At 44.6% G+C, this 15,417-nt stretch overlaps 1 protein-coding gene across 2 annotated transcripts in view; it reads left to right on the top strand.

Moving 5' to 3' along the window:
- The window catches only part of NIBAN1 (niban apoptosis regulator 1), a 150,930-nt gene extending 140,430 nt beyond the window's left edge, over positions 1–10,500 (top strand). For both annotated transcript variants that reach the window (XM_004372957.2, XM_023728122.1), the window contains exons 12-14: positions 896–1,003; positions 6,735–6,846; positions 9,216–10,500. In XM_004372957.2, the coding sequence (XP_004373014.1) occupies positions 896–1,003; positions 6,735–6,846; positions 9,216–10,363 (1,368 nt within the window). In that variant the 3' untranslated portion in view covers positions 10,364–10,500. The remainder of the gene's footprint in view (positions 1–895; positions 1,004–6,734; positions 6,847–9,215) is intronic.
- The last annotated feature ends 4,917 nt before the right edge of the window (positions 10,501–15,417 follow it).

Here is a 15,417-nt window from a genome sequence, read left to right as displayed (position 1 = left end):
CATCCAGTCTTAAGGTGCATCCCCGCCAGAGGTGGTATAGCTTATGTTTGGACATCTCCAGTGTCAGGACGCTTTCTGCTTCTCAGAATAGCCCATCTCACCTCTGAACGCTCTTCTCTGAAAGAACTTGCTTCTTTATGTTAGGCCAAAGTTCTTGTCACTGGTAATTTGTTTATATGCTTCTTTCACATGGTAGCCTTTGGTTGTTTGAATGGAGCTATAATTTTGCCCCAAGTTATTGTCTCCAGTGTAAATGCCTTCATGTCTTTACCCATTCCTCATTTGGACTGGCCATTCTGCTCACACCCCTGTGACTGGGTTCCAGTTTGTCTGTGATCCCCTTAAAGAGACGTCTAAAGATCAAATAATGGTCTCTAGGTTTGGATGTTCAGCCCATACCAGAGTAAATATCATCTTTCTGTTCTAGATGCTAAACTTCTTTGGTTAACATGTCACATTCTTGGTGGAGCTATGAGCCAGGCCCTCTCTTCCTTTCAGGAAGTCATTATATCACACTGATCCTGCTTTCAGGATGAGAGTGAACAAAGTAGATGATCGTGCACATACACATATTGGAGGTGATGAGGTACAAACTCCAGCCTCAGTTCTGTCCCCGGCTTTCTTTATAACAAAGAGGTCACTCTGCTTTAATCTTGCATGAGTTCCTGTATCATAAGAAGGGGAGGTGAAATTGGTCATTATCAGTGTTAACCTCCACCTGCAGTGAGAGAATGACATAGAAAGATCCCTGAGACCTTGGAAAACAAACATCAGAAGAGTCCTCAGAAACTAGAGGAAAAAAGAGAGAGATGAAGTGGGTGGCTGAGTTTTTAAGCAAAAGTTAACAGATTGTAATGTTGCTATTTAGCGTATGTTTCTGTCTTTGTATTGACAGCAATATGACTATGACAGCAGCACCAACCGGAAGAAGATATTTCAAGAGGCTCTGGTTCAGATCACACTTCCCACCGTGCAGAAAGCACTGGCGTCCACGTGTAAACCAGTAAGGAGATGGGCTACTCTAAAGAGCCTGTTCTTATTGCCTGTGAAGCGCCAGCAAGTTCTTTTGCTGTGATGTGCTTTAATCAGTAGACTAGTCCAGCATACTTTTCCTGTTAAAGGTCAGAGAGTAAATATTTTAGGCTTAGCAGGCCGTAGAGTCTGTATTCACAACTACTCAACTCTGCAGTTGTAGCAGGAAAGCAGCCACAGGATAATATGGAACAAATATATAATCAAGACAGACAAATGAGCATGGCTGTGTTCCAATAAAACTTTCTTTGCAGAAACAAGCAGCTGGCCAAATTTGCCAAACCCTAGACTATACATGATCTCAAAGCATAATGCTGAGTTTGAGTCAAGCTAAGAGTTGCCATAGAACACTGAAGATACCAGGTGTTCATAATAGAATGACTCATAGGTCCAGTGTATCCTCCAAAACTTAACCACTACATCCAGGAGAACATCTTAAGATGATTACAGAAGGATGCTACTAGGATATTTGTCTTGTTAAAACAAATAAACAAAAACCCAACCCTGTTGCCGTCAAGTCAGTTGAGTAGAACTGCCCCATAGGGTTTCCAAGCCTGTAATCTTTACAGGAGCACATCTATCTCCTGAGGAGCGGCTAGTGGGTTTGAACCGCCAACCTTTCAGTTAGCAGCTGAGCGTTTAACCACTGCGTTATTGTCTTGTTAAATCCAGTAATATTTGTTTAGTAAAATCAGTGAAACTAATCTGCTGCAAAAATCAGACAACCAATGGCAGCCATAATTAGGAAAGTGTGACTTAGTCTGCAGAGCAGACTCTGGGCAAGGAGACTCTGGAGGCAGAGATCTGGGTTTAAGCCCTGGCTCCTGCATGCATCTGGCTAGGAGCCTCGGGCAAGTCATTTTTCTTCTCTCAGCCTACGTTTTACCTACTGTAAGATGGACATAATAGTAATTTGCAGTATCTTTCTTAAGATGAAGAGAGAACTGTTGTTGTTAGTTGCCGTTGAGTCAATTCCGACTCATGGTGACCTCATGTGTGCAGTGTAGAAGTGCTCCATAGGGTTTTCAGGGCTGTGACCTTTTGAAAGCAGATCACCAGGCCTTTCTTCCAGGTGCCTCTGGGCGAGTTTGACCGTCAACCTTTTAGCTAGTAGTTGAGGGCTTAACCATTTGCACCACTGAGGGACTCCTAAGAGAGAGGACTAGAATGATAGAATTAATATTTGTTGAGTGCTTACCATGTGCAAGGCACTGTGTTAAACACTAGTGTGAATTATCTCAATAACTCTATGACATCTCTATGAGGAGGTACTGTTAATATCCTCATTGTACAAATGAGGAAACTGAGGGGTTAAAGTCACAGAGCTGGAAACCACCAGCCGTAGAAACCAGCTCGTACTCACCTGTCACATGGTAATCACACAGTAAGTGGTCTATTATTAATTATTATTGCTACTACTACTACTACTTCTACATTTCAGAAATCATCTATGAGCCTGAACATTTGCAAGTTCTGCTCCCTCTTGGAGCAAATGATGAAGAGCTTTTTAGAATTTATAAAGGGCTTTTTGGCAGTTTGGAAAGTCTCCAAGCATTGGAACGTTAAAACCCTTTGCATGAGTTATTTTTCTTCAGATAGTCACAGGCATATCTAAGCTCTACCCATTGCCGTTGAGTTGATTCTGACTCATAGCGACCCTTATAGGACAGAGTAGAACTGCCCCCATAAGGTTTTCAAGGCTGTAATCTTTACAGGAGCAGACTGCCACATCTGTCTCCCAAAGAGTGGCTGGTGGGTTTGAACCGCCAACCTTTCAGGTAGCAGCTGAGTGTTTAACCACTGTGTCGTTGTCTTGTTAAATCCAGTAATATTTGTTTAGTAAAATCAATGAAACTATTTAATCTGCTGCAAAAATCACACATCCAGTGGCAGCCATAATTAGGAAAGTGTGATTTACTCTGCAGCTCAAACCTTCAACCTTGCAGTTAGCAGCTGAGCACTTAACCCCTGAGCCACCAGGGCTCCGTACAGGCATATCTAGTACCTGGCTTTTATTTCTAGGTGTATATTTCTTTAATAGAAAAGGATTTGACAAGCCAAAGGAGTAAAAAATTGGTCTATACGATTGTCCTTTGGCCTTAGGTGGATAGAAAAAGTTCAGCAGTGCAAACGATGTCTCAGTCGACCTCTGGATATATGTGGCTTGCAGATGTTCTGCTTCAAGAGTTTTTCTATTTCAATCCCAAAAATGGTTTGGGGACCTCACAATACCTTGTGGTGCAGTGAATTGCTTAATATGGCCCTTCTAACCATGCATGGTCTTGTAACTCCCACAAAATGATTGGGTGGGACTATGCAAATAAAGTGTTTGTGGCCCACCAAGGGGATTGAACAGACTGCTAATAATGCAAATAAGGTATATGGAACCCTAACAAGGGGATTGGTCAGTTTTGCCATCCCACTAGGCTTAGGATGAGCCATCCCAGAGGTGGGAAGGGGGCAACTTCACTACCATCAAGAAAGAAGAGCCGGGAGTGGAGTGTGTCCTTTGGACCTGGGGTCTCTATGCTGAGAACCTCCTAGAACCAGGAGACAGAGAGAGAGAGCTGTAACTCAGCAGATGATGTGAGACCCTGAGAAGCAGCAGCAGAGAAACGGGGCAGCAGAACCAGGAACCCGGTGCAAGATAGTGTGGTGGGCTTCCTGGCCCACAGAGAGACAGAACTGAGAGCCTTCAAACAGGAGGTTTCCTGGTGGAGTGGGGTGTCTCTTGGCACTTATTGGCAGAGCTAAAAAGCTTTGTAACACTTTCCTGAGCAGGACAGAGGCCAGGCCCAAGTGGGGCTGAAGGCCTAGAAAGAAGGCTTGTCCTGAGGGGCCCAAGAGGAACCTGTCGTTAGGGGGCCGGGAGGAGCCTATCCTCAGGGGGCTGAGAGGAGCCCTGCATGGCTGAGAGGAGCTGAGAGAGCTGTCCTGCACTGAAGAAGGGAAACTCTGCCTACATACTTCCTAATCCTGATCCCAGGTTGTAGCCTGTTGATCCTGATCCTGAGTTGTAACCTATTACTTCCCTAATGAACCCATAATCGTTAATACAGTCTGTGAGTTCTGTGTGGACATTGTAATGAATTATCAAACCCATCAGAGAAGTAGAGAGTGCTGTGGGAGGTACAGCTGGTGTCAGAATTGGTAAAAAGGTTGGAGGGTGGAGGTGTGTCTGCCCTCCACCTCATAGGAATCCGCCTTGGGCTGAATCATCAGATTCTCCCCTCTCATGAAGTTAGACGAGGAGGTTCTATGCCACCACACCATTTTTACACACCTCCTTCCCAGTGAGGAGAGGGATGAGGAAGGTCCTCTCCTTCTAGTCTGCTCTCGTCTTTCCATGAATCAGCAGAATGAGTTGTGCTCCATCTATAAGAGGCTCTTGTAATTTAATCAACAGAGACTGGTTTCAAAAGAGCCTGTAACCCAGAGTTCTCAGTAGTGAAGGGTATTGTATCAGTGCCAAGAGATTTTTAAAAATCACGATTTACAGACTAGATAAATTAGGGGATTATCTGTGTCGTAGAAGGATTCGTTATTTTACTGAATTGTTTTCCCCTGAGTTCTTAAAGTAGCAGCTTTCTAGACCTGTGCTTCTCAATCCTAGCTGCACTTTAGAATTGCCTGCAGAGCTTTAAAAAAAATTCGGATTCCCCAGGACTCACCCTTAGAAATTTCGATTTAGTTGGTCCAGGGCATCAAAAATATGATACAATTCAAACGGTTCAGTATAGAAGAGCTGTTTTGTAAAGTTGGGCACATCACAACAGTGTGAATGACCCTAGAAATTATTCCTTTCCACAGAATTATTTAGTGGGTCCAAATTCCAAAGGTCTACTGTTTTATTTAGTCAGCAAATGAGTATTAAATATGTATCAAATATGATCCAGGCACTGTGCCAGACAGGTGTCCTGCTGTTTTGGAGTTCACAGTCTAGTGGCAGGATCAGATACATTCTGCCATGTGGTGAGCAAGCACTACAGTAGCATGGGGCAGAGTCCTGAGGCGGCTTGCCTCAACTCGGCTATGGGGTAGGGGAGGACTTCCCAAAGTCATGCCTTGACCCAGTCCTGAAGAATGAATAACAATCCGGAGAATAAGGAGTGGGAATCACATAGGGAAGATGAAGGGGTCTCCCAGGCCTGAGATGGAGGCACAGAGCAGTGACATGGCTTGCTCAGGGTCACACAGCTGATCCAAGGCAGTGCTGCACCTCCTCAGCAGTGCTGTTTCCATACTGTACTAACCTTTGTGTCAGTCCTGTCTCACAGACCTTCTAGGGGTTGTTGAGACTCACACCTCTTCAACTCTTTAGTTTATTTCTGGGGTGGGTATAAAAGGACGCCATTGCTGGCTGCTGTGATCTGGTCCTGGGCTACAGCGCCCCCAAGTTCTAGCACTGAGAGTTACCTGGCTGTGGTGCTTCTGATCACCTGCTATTAATCCTGTCCTTCCAGGCCAAAGGCATCAGATCCCACTGCTAAGCCCCTGGCCCTCTAATAGCCACATGTGGGGAACCCTCCCCTAGCACCCTCAGGTGCCAGGATTACCCAGTTAATCACTGGATACGATTTGGTACATTTTGACCCTGCTCCATCCTCATGCTGATAACAGGCAAGCCATTTGGGAACCCTTGGAAGGCAGGGAGGGTTAAGGGATTTTGCATCGTGTTTGGACTGTCTTAAAGGGAATCCGTGAGTGTCAGGGCCAGTTGGAGGGAAAGAGAATGTTCCCAAAGAGTCTTTGATTCTCCCAACCTAAAAAAGGGCCTCATTCTAGTAAAGTTAAATATACACCTACCCTATGACCTACCCTCTGACTCCTATGTATATACCCAAGATAAGTGATTCCTTAAGTCCACAAGCAAACATGTACAAGAATGTTCATAGCAGCTATATTTATAATGGCCAATAAATGTAAACATCTCAATGCCCATCATCAGAAGAATGGATAAAGAACTTGGGTTTATCCAGATAATGAATGCCGTTTAATGAATGAGCTACTGATACATACATCAGCATTGATGAATCTCAAAAGGAGACACAAAAGAACATACGATTCCATGTATATAAAGTTCAAGAACAAGTGAAAACTGTTGGGATAGAAATCAGAACAGTTCTTATCTCTTTTCAGACTGGGAAAGGGCATGGGAGAACTTTAGGGGATGATGAAAATGTTTCTCTCTTGATCTGGATGGTGGCTAGATGGATATATTTATATATTTAAAGTTATTGAGTTGTACTTTTAAAATTTGTATATTTTGCTCTATGTAACTTGTACCTCAGTAAAATACTGTTGGTACATTGGAAAAAAAGCAGGACAGACCCCCCCGACAAGGCCTTGGGGTGATCAAAATCTTCAGTGTCTTCTCCATGAAGGTGCATAGACATGTGGTCAGTACAAAGAATGGTGTAGGGAAGGGACCTACCAGTGTACCGGTCCAAGCCCTCTCCTGGACAGTTGATAGAAGATGTGTCGAGGTCATACATGGTGCTTAGTGCAGTGGATTGTATCAAATGGGAACCCAATAAAATATCTTTGAATTGAGTCATTTTTTAAACACCTTTTCCTGGGGGCCAACATTGACCTGCTCCCACGCACTCCCAGGGGAGGATCGTGAGTAGGAGTTGTCCTTTGCGTATCTCTTCCAAGAACAGTCATCTCATGCCTTTTTCTCTTTATCTTTCGTTCTCCAGGAGCTTCAGAAATATGAGCAGTTCATCTTTGCAGATCATACCAATATGATCCAGGTTGAAAATGTCTATGAGGAAATTTTATATCAGACTCTCCTTGATGAAACTCTGAAAGGTAAGGAAGGTTTGCCTGGTGCTGGTGGCAGTCTGCTTCTGTAAAGATTATAGCCTTGGAAACCCTCTGGGGCAGTTCTACTCTGTCCTATAGGGTTGCTATGAGTCGGAATCAGCTCGATGGTAATAGGAGAGGGAAAACTTTAGATAGAGGGTAGTACCCGTGAAATGGGACTCAGTCAGGCCAGCTGCATTTATCAACAGATAAGAAAGGAGAGGAGGAAATTGACATTGGTGTGCTAGGGAGACAGAAGATACTAGCATTGAGTATTCATGATTTCGTACACACTATGCTGGCCCTTTAGATATTATTTTTTCTTTTAATACAAATAATAACTCTGTGAGATGGGAGCTCGAGGCTTCATCTTTCAGAAGAGGAAACTAAGGCTTAGCAAGATTAAGCTCTGGGTCACTTAGCAGGTAAGTGGTCGAGCTGAGATTCAGCTGTCTTCCTCCCACTGTTGCAGACAGAACAAGGGCAAAAAGCTCTTCATAGCTATGGCTTATGACCCCTCCCAGAGCCAAGAGGAGGTGATTCTGGGAGCAGGGCTGACCAGCTGCTCTCTCAGCACATTCTCCACTCCACACAGCTGGACAGAAAAGATAGGGCGATGACGCAGTATCCTGCGGCCTTGTTAGGACTCTGGCCCCACTGTCCTGTGAGTCAGGCCTGGCTTGGAATAAACCAAAAAACTAAACCCATTGCCATCGAGTTCATTCTGACTCATAGCAACCCTACAGAACAGAGTAGAACTGCCCCACAGACTTTCCAAGGAGCTCCTGGTGGATTCCAACTGCTAATCTTTTGATAAGCAGCCTAGCACTTAACCACTATGCCACCAGGTTTTCCTGGCTTGGGATAGGAAAACTTTAATAGGAACATCCTCAATAGGGCCACCCATCAAAGTGTAGGCCTGAAACATATCTGATCTCTGTGCAGAAGGTCTCGAGTATCACAAAAACCCGTCCACCAAGAAAACCAGCCAAGCACACAAGCCCCAGCTCACAGTAACTAATCATAGAGAGTCCAGTGAGGTAGGAATGTATAAGTGTCTGCAAAGAGGAAGGGCTCCATCGGGGTCACCAGCAGCCTGGACGGTACGTTTGGGTGAATTCAAACAGATTCCCTTCCTCCAGACACTTTACTGTCCTCTGTTGGAAAATAGTCACAATATACTCATTTTGTTAGAACAGGATACTCTACTGCTAACTACCAGAAAATTATGAGACTGACTACACAGATCTGTGCTCTCTGTAACATGAACGGCACTCCCTTGGATGTGATGGTGTTGCAGTTTCTACATCTGCACAGCCATAAACCAAGGCCTGCAGCCAAACATGTCAGTTGTGCTGTGATTGCTACTGTTATTGTTATTGCTCCTCCCAAGGCCTTTGAGGCTGAGCTAGTGTATATAGATCTTCATTAGGCTACAGGTCAACCAGGCAGTCTCGTCTGCACACTCGGGACTGAGTAGCTCTCTACACATTCAGGACTGCCCTAGACCCTGTGAGGAGAAGCAGAGATGTTTAATCCCTGCCTCTGCCCTAGAGGAGTTTCAGTCAAACTGTAGGGCAATCTGGAGCCTCGTGTATTAGCAACTAGTACAATGTGATGGGGGCTTCCATGAGCTATACAGATGATACTATTCTAGACCGTGAGCGCTTTGAAAGCAGAGGCTGTATTTTGTTCATCTCTGGATTTCCACTGCCTGTTGTTGTTATTGGGTGCCATCAAGGTGATTCTGACTCATAGCAACACTGTAGGACAGGGTAAAACTGCCCCATAGGGTTTCCTAGGCTGAAATCTTTATGGGATCAGATCACCAGCTCATTTCTTCCACAGAGCTGCTGGTGGTTTTAAACCACCGACCTTTTGGTTAGCAGCTGAGCACTTAACCATTGTGCCCCAGGGTTGCCTAGCCTATAGTAAACCAGTTGACTCTGACTCATGGTGACCATAGAACTGTGCACCATAGGGTTTTCAATGGCTGATTTTTCAGAAGTAGATTGCCAGGCCTTTCTTCCAAGGTGCCTCTGGGTGAACTCAAACCTCCAACCTTTTGGTTAGCTGCCAAGTGCATTAACTGCACCACCCAGGGACTCTGAGCCCATAGTAATGCCCAGCAAATATTTACTGGTTGAATAAATGAATGAATGAATGAATGCTACAGAGATTCAGCATTTGGAAAAAGTTTGCAGGCTTCAGTGGTCAGGGAAATCTCCAAGAAAGAGGGCAGGAGTAAGATGAGACTTGAGATTGAGAAATAGCTAAAGAAGCTGAGAGGGGTTTGGCCTCTGGAAAAAATCAGACAATCCAGGCTGGCCACAGCAGAGTGTTCACGTCATGTTTTGTTTTGTGGTCTCTCTTAGTGATAAAGGAAGCTGCCGTCCTGAAGAAACACAACTTATTTGAAGACAACGTAACCTTGCCCAGTGAAAGTGTGTCCAGCTTAACTGATCTAAAAACCCCCACAGGGTCAAACCAGGCCAGCCCTGCCAGGAGAGCCTCTGCTGTTCTGCCAGGAGTTCTGGACAGTGAGTCCCTGGGTAACGAAGTGTTCCAGGAGCCAGAGGAAGAGCAGCAGCCTGGGGCCCCTAGTCCATTGGCTGAAGAGGAAAGCACATCTCTCCCTGTTTCCAGCCCTCCCTCAGCTGGGGATGGGCAGGTGGTTGTTTCAAGCATCAGTGGCCCTGGGAATCTTGTGGCTACAGAGGACAAGACAGAAACCTTGGACAAAAATTCAGCAGAGCTGGAGTTTGGAGAGATTCCTGAGGAAGAAGACCCCGCTCATGAAGAGCCAGAATCCGTCTCTGCCTCCGGCTCTTTGAAAGAGCTCAGAAAATTGTTGACGGTGACAGTTGAAGTACCGGTGGAGTCTGCCGTAGTGATTGAAAAAGATATACCAGAGGAGACCCTTTTGCCCCAAGAAGATGAAAAAGAAGAAGAAAAACCCCAAATCTACACAGAAGCCCATGAGGTAGCTGCCTCCCATCAGGATCATTGTGAAGAGGATGAAGTCAACGAGAGGGAAGCCCATCTTTCCTCCACAGAGGCCAGTGGGATGGAATGGGGGAGCTTTCCAGAGGCAAGCGGCTCTGCTCCTGAGCCAGCCTGTGGAAGGCTCACCGAGGGGGCCAGCTGCCCAGGCCCCACAGGTGAGCAAATGGAGGCTGGGGAGCTCCCTGAGAGGGCTTCCAAACTATTCCACGAAGAAGGAGGGGCCCAGTGTGCCCTGGAGGGTGAGGCCAGTGCAGGAGAAGATTGCATCTTAAGTTCTGACCATGTCCACCCTAGTGAGAGCCAGGTTTCTGAAGAAATGATGGAAGGGAAAATCAGCACTGGCCAGCGCGAGGTCAGCGTGGATACAGAGGCGAGTAAGGTTGCCAGTGTTCATGCGTGTCAGTGGGTGGTTGAAAATGCTCCAAACACCAGTAGCCTAGGTGCACACGAAAACAATGTGAAGGAGAGAGAAGGTTGTCTTGAGAGTTCCCCAGGGCAGCTCGTGGAGGAGGAATGAGAGGGCCTATTTGGCAGAAGTCTTTCTTTGAATAAAGTCAGTCAAAGGGCTATAGGGGGTGCACTTAGGGATTATGTGCGGGTTGTTACCAGAAGCATTTTATTAAGTATTTCCTTCATTTGTATAGTGAAACCAAAGGAAAAACACATAGGGCGTGAGCACTGTAGCAAACCTTTGTGGGACTGAACTGTTGTACCATGAATTATTGCTTTCATGTTTTATAGGAATTACAAAGACAATGGAGTGTTTGGGGTTAGAGGCCAGCTGAGGGTGTCAGAGGGAGGGAGTGGTGTTGAGAAGACTGAGAAACAGTAGGAGCACAGTTTTCAATACACTCTGCACATTTTGGTGATGCAGTCTCTTAATGTACTTTGAGGCTTTTTAATTTTTTGCAAGAATGCAAATGTATACTGTAAATCCAGCTTCACCGCCTACTATGCTGATTTCACTCTCTCTTAAGGACTCAGCATTTATCCACAGTCAACCTGCCAGACTGGATAGGTCAGGCACCAACACCACTCACTCCTGTTGTATGTAGCTCCACAGGGCCAGTCACGCCAGTAAATCTCAGGAGAAGCTGAGCTGAAATGGAGGAAGCTCATGGTCTGTGGAACTGTCTGGGCCTGTTATTAATTCTGCTATCAATTTAATAATTAATTATGTTAATTAATCTTATTGGGCTTTGTTAATTAACCACCTTTTGGGGACGTTTAGATGAGGCAAGAAAATTTCATTGGCATGCGTAAGCCTGAAATCATTCCAAATCAGCTTTAGACTGCAGAGAAAAAGCTTAACTAAATGATTGAGCTTAATGCCTACTAACTAAACAAACATTATTTAAATAGCTACTGTATGCCACGTACTGTGTTAGGTATAGTAATAAAAAAAATTCAGTGTATTGTCTAGTATAAATTTAAAGACCCAAGGGAATCTAATCTAGAAGAAAAGAAAATGCCAATTTTCAAACTGTGACACAGCTTTCTGTCTTTTCATTAAAATAATCCTGGCTTATTGCCAGAAGGTAACGTGAATTTAAAAAAAAAAAGTCAAGGTATATACCATCAAGTTCCAAAGGTGTTAGCAAAAGTGGAAATTGTTTGTTCAGTTACTGAGGGAGTTAATTGAGTCCCTGTTTTGTACCAGGCAGTGGGGGTACTGTGGTAAAAAGACTGTCCCTTTCTCCTGGAGTCTACACTTTAGTGGAAATAGACACAAATACAGCTTCTAAATGGATCATGACCTATCACCATTAATGTTAAAAGTGCAATAGTCTTAGCTGCAAAAGATTGAAAAGACTTGTTCTATTGTCCCTCAGGAGAAAAAAACAAAAACAAACAACCCGACTAGATGATTTTCTAAAAGCTTCAGTCCCAAGTACTGCATTTTGAACTTTGCTTCCACAAGTTTTAATATTAGATTCCAACATATTCACCAGAAATTAAGTTTATATCAGTTCTTTAGAGAATTTGTCCCCATTTCAGCCCTTTAACAAGGAATGAAAAGATCTCCCCCTCCACACCACCCTCAAAGAATTTCTGGGCTTTCTGGGTCCTAAGGGATGAACAATAATCAGTATCAGTATACCCTCATATTGAGTTGTTTCAACTGTTCTTAATTAGAGTGTTCAGATCGTCACGTCTGTGAAGGATCTCATCATGCATAAAGGCCGAGGCCCCTGCAGTACTCAGTGTGTCCTCATATCCTTGCACTTACATGGAGAATTGAAATTTTGTTTACTTCCTATCTCTCCCAGGAGCTCCTTTCTTCAAGGACAGAAACTAGGTTTTAATCATCATATGTACTTCCTGCTAGAAACATACAGCCTTGAATAACGGCTTCCTCAAGTCACTTTAATATCCCCAGTGCCTAGCACAGAACTCGCAAATGTCAGACTGCTTAGGAAACGGAACTGAATGCAGCTGTGCTGAGGCTATTTGGGGCTTGCTGTCAGGCACGGGCACAGTTTTAATGGGGCTTTCTGCCCTTGATAAGACTTGCCTTAAACAAAGTCCAAAGTCCAAGGGGAAGATGGCCAGGTAACCAGGTGCACTGCCCAGTACAGCAGGGAGCCAAAGGAACCGTGCCCAGCCCGCCAAGGCCTGCCTCCTCTCTGGGGATCTCAGCTAACAGGGAGGTCCCAGCCCAGGTTGCCCCTACTCCAGGGCTTCCCAGCTTCCTCCATTTGCTCACCTCAGGCCTTCTGACACCCCGCAGAAAGCTAAGAGATTTTTCCATCCCTGAAGTGGGTGCCGGAATCGACTCGATGGCAACGGGTTTGGTTTTTGTTTTTAAGGAGAGTGTGGAGCCCTGGTGGTGCAGTGGTTAAGCATTAAGAGTTCGGCTGCTAACCCAAAGGTCGGTGGTTTGAAAGAAAGATGTGGCAGTCTGCTTCTGTAAAGATGACAGCCTTGGAAACTCTATGGGGCAGTTCTACTCTGTCCTATAGGGTTGCTATGAGTCAGAATCGACAGCAGTGGGTAGTGGGGCTTTAGAGAGGGTGTGCTTCACTGCATTACGTGACTGAGCTAAGGTGCCCTTCTTTTATTTGTCCTCTAGGCCAGAGGGAGGCTGGGCATTAAGTGGGAGGAAGTACTAGAGAACACAGCTGACAGATTTGTATGTATGTATTTTACAAAAGACAAGTTCACTAGAGTAAGCAGGATGATTATTCCATTTAAAAATGGGCTAGAAAGTTAAAATACATTTAAAATATTATTTTTGTTTTTACATATTGAATGGACAAACTTCATATTACCAGGAGTTTGCTTTGCTTTTAATGTGGATTCATAGTTGTTGTTTCAGAAGTTTCCCGGATGGAGCAGGTTTATTGTGAGAGCTTTCTCTCTCCTCTGGGCAAATTTAGAGAAGTATAATACCCCAAGATGTGGTTTTTGGCAAAAATTCTGACTTTAAACTAGTTATCTTAATATGGACCTTTCACAAGGTAGCTTGAGTAGAGACAGTAGTGTCTTGCATTATGCACGGTAAGCTCTTTTAAAAGATAGTATTTCAGAGCCCACAGGGATAAGATTCCAGTCTGGCCAAGTGCTTTAGGAAGAGGCTGAATGTGAACAACCGCAGAACTTTAGGCCTGACCTTCTGCATTTTATGACAGAGATTCTCAACTCTGGTTTTACATTCCTTTGGATTGGAGTCAGTGATATCAAAGGGCTTCACAGTTCTCCTGGACAAAAGGGATTTTAATTCATTCTAAGAAGTGCCAAATGATGTATGCTGCATGGCAATTTTAATATGGGGGAGGGAAGGACATCTCCGAGTTAAACAATAAAATAGTTGCAGTAGGTAAAAAAGTTGGCGACGTGTCTTCTTACTGTACTGAAAACAAAAGGGTTTGGGGACTTGCCTTCTGAAGTCTGCAACTTCATGGGAAAAAATCTACACAATCTGTAGATTGATTTTTTTTTTCTGATCATCATATAAAGCAAATAAAACTTAAAATACTTTGTAACCACATATTTACTCTGTCAAATGCCTATATTCCAATAAAATGTTCATCCTTAATGACTTGTCCAGATGTCATACTCATTTGGAAATGGGACTGGTTTCATCCTGTAAGCAAATGTTATACTTGAGTTGGGAAGAACAGGCATCAGGGGCAAAAAGGAACTTTTACTCTTCTGTTGTCAGGGAGGCATCTGCAGGGAAGCCACTTAACATCAAGTGTAATTATGCTTTAATAATGCATATGCTTATTTCTCTAGGAATTGAATCAAGCCCATAATACAGCAATAGGCAACTACTCTTGATGCAATAGGACTGCTGTTCAAACTTAAATTTATATTCAGTGGGTAACATTGAGCAAAACATTCACCCTTTTCATAAGTATAAATAAAACAGTTTTTATTCACCAGTACCCTCAGTTGCTCGTAAAATGGTGGTGTCAGAGGTCCTCTAACTTCAGGAGGGGGGAAGATAATCACCATCATCAGCCCAAAGCTGATTCCCATGAGGCAGTGATCAGACATACCTTACCCTCCAACCTTTTTACCAATTCTGACACCAGCTGTCCCTCCCATGGTGCTCTCTACTTCGCTGCTGGGTTCGATACTTCGTTGTAATGGCCACACAGAACTCACAGACCATATTTACAATTATAGGGTTTATTAGGGAAGTAACAGATTACAATTCAGGATCAGGATCAACTTGGAAGTAACAGGAACAACTCAGGATACAGTTTTTTGATAGGACAGCTGCTGCTTTGGCACGCCTGCAGGCAGGCCTTTGCCGCCAGGCCCTGCTTGGGCCTGGCCTCTGCCCTGCTTGGTTAAGTGTTATAGCTCTTTCTTTAGCTCCACCAATAAGTACCTGGAAGCGCCCTCACTCTGCCAGCAAGCCTTCTGCCTAAAGACGCTCAGCCCTCTTGGTCCGTGGGTCTGCAAGCCCACTGTAGTCACCTCACTCCATGGTCTGGGAAGACACCATGTGTCTTACGCCGGTCTCCTGGTTCTGCTACAGCAATTTCTCTGCTGCTGAACTTTGCAGTGCTTGCTGCTGCTTCCCACCATCTCATGCTCTCTCCAGTACTACAGCTCTGTCTCCTGGGTTTAGGAAGTTCTCAGCACAGGGACCCTGGATCCAAAGGATATCCTCTGCTCCTGGCTTTTCCTTTTGATGGTAGTGAGGTCCCCCTCCAACCTCTGGGATTTGCTATTTTTAAGCCTAGCAGGATGGCAAAACTGACCAATCCCCTTGGTGGGCCATAGGTACCTTATTTGCATAGTCCCACCCAATCATTTTATGGGAGTTACAAGACCATGGCTAGAAGGGCCATATAATAGCAATTCACTGCGCTGCACTCATTCATCCATGAATTCATTCATCCAGAAAATAGTGATCGTCTACTATATGTAGACACTCTAGTGGGTGCTAGAGAAATGGGTGAACACAGTGGACATGATTCCTGACATCTGGAAACTCACACTCAGGGAGGACATGGCCAGGGACAGCCTAGAGTGGATATTTACTTTCTCACCAGTATTTGCTTTTTCATCAGGACCTTGGTAAGACAGAAACCAGATTGGAACGGAAGGTGA

Source organism: Trichechus manatus, unplaced genomic scaffold (genome assembly GCF_000243295.1).
Source record: "Trichechus manatus latirostris isolate Lorelei unplaced genomic scaffold, TriManLat1.0 scaffold00021, whole genome shotgun sequence".
Lineage (NCBI taxonomy): Eukaryota > Metazoa > Chordata > Mammalia > Sirenia > Trichechidae > Trichechus > Trichechus manatus.
Note: the sequence above shows the minus strand (reverse complement) of the source record. Positions and strands in the feature narration are given on the sequence as shown.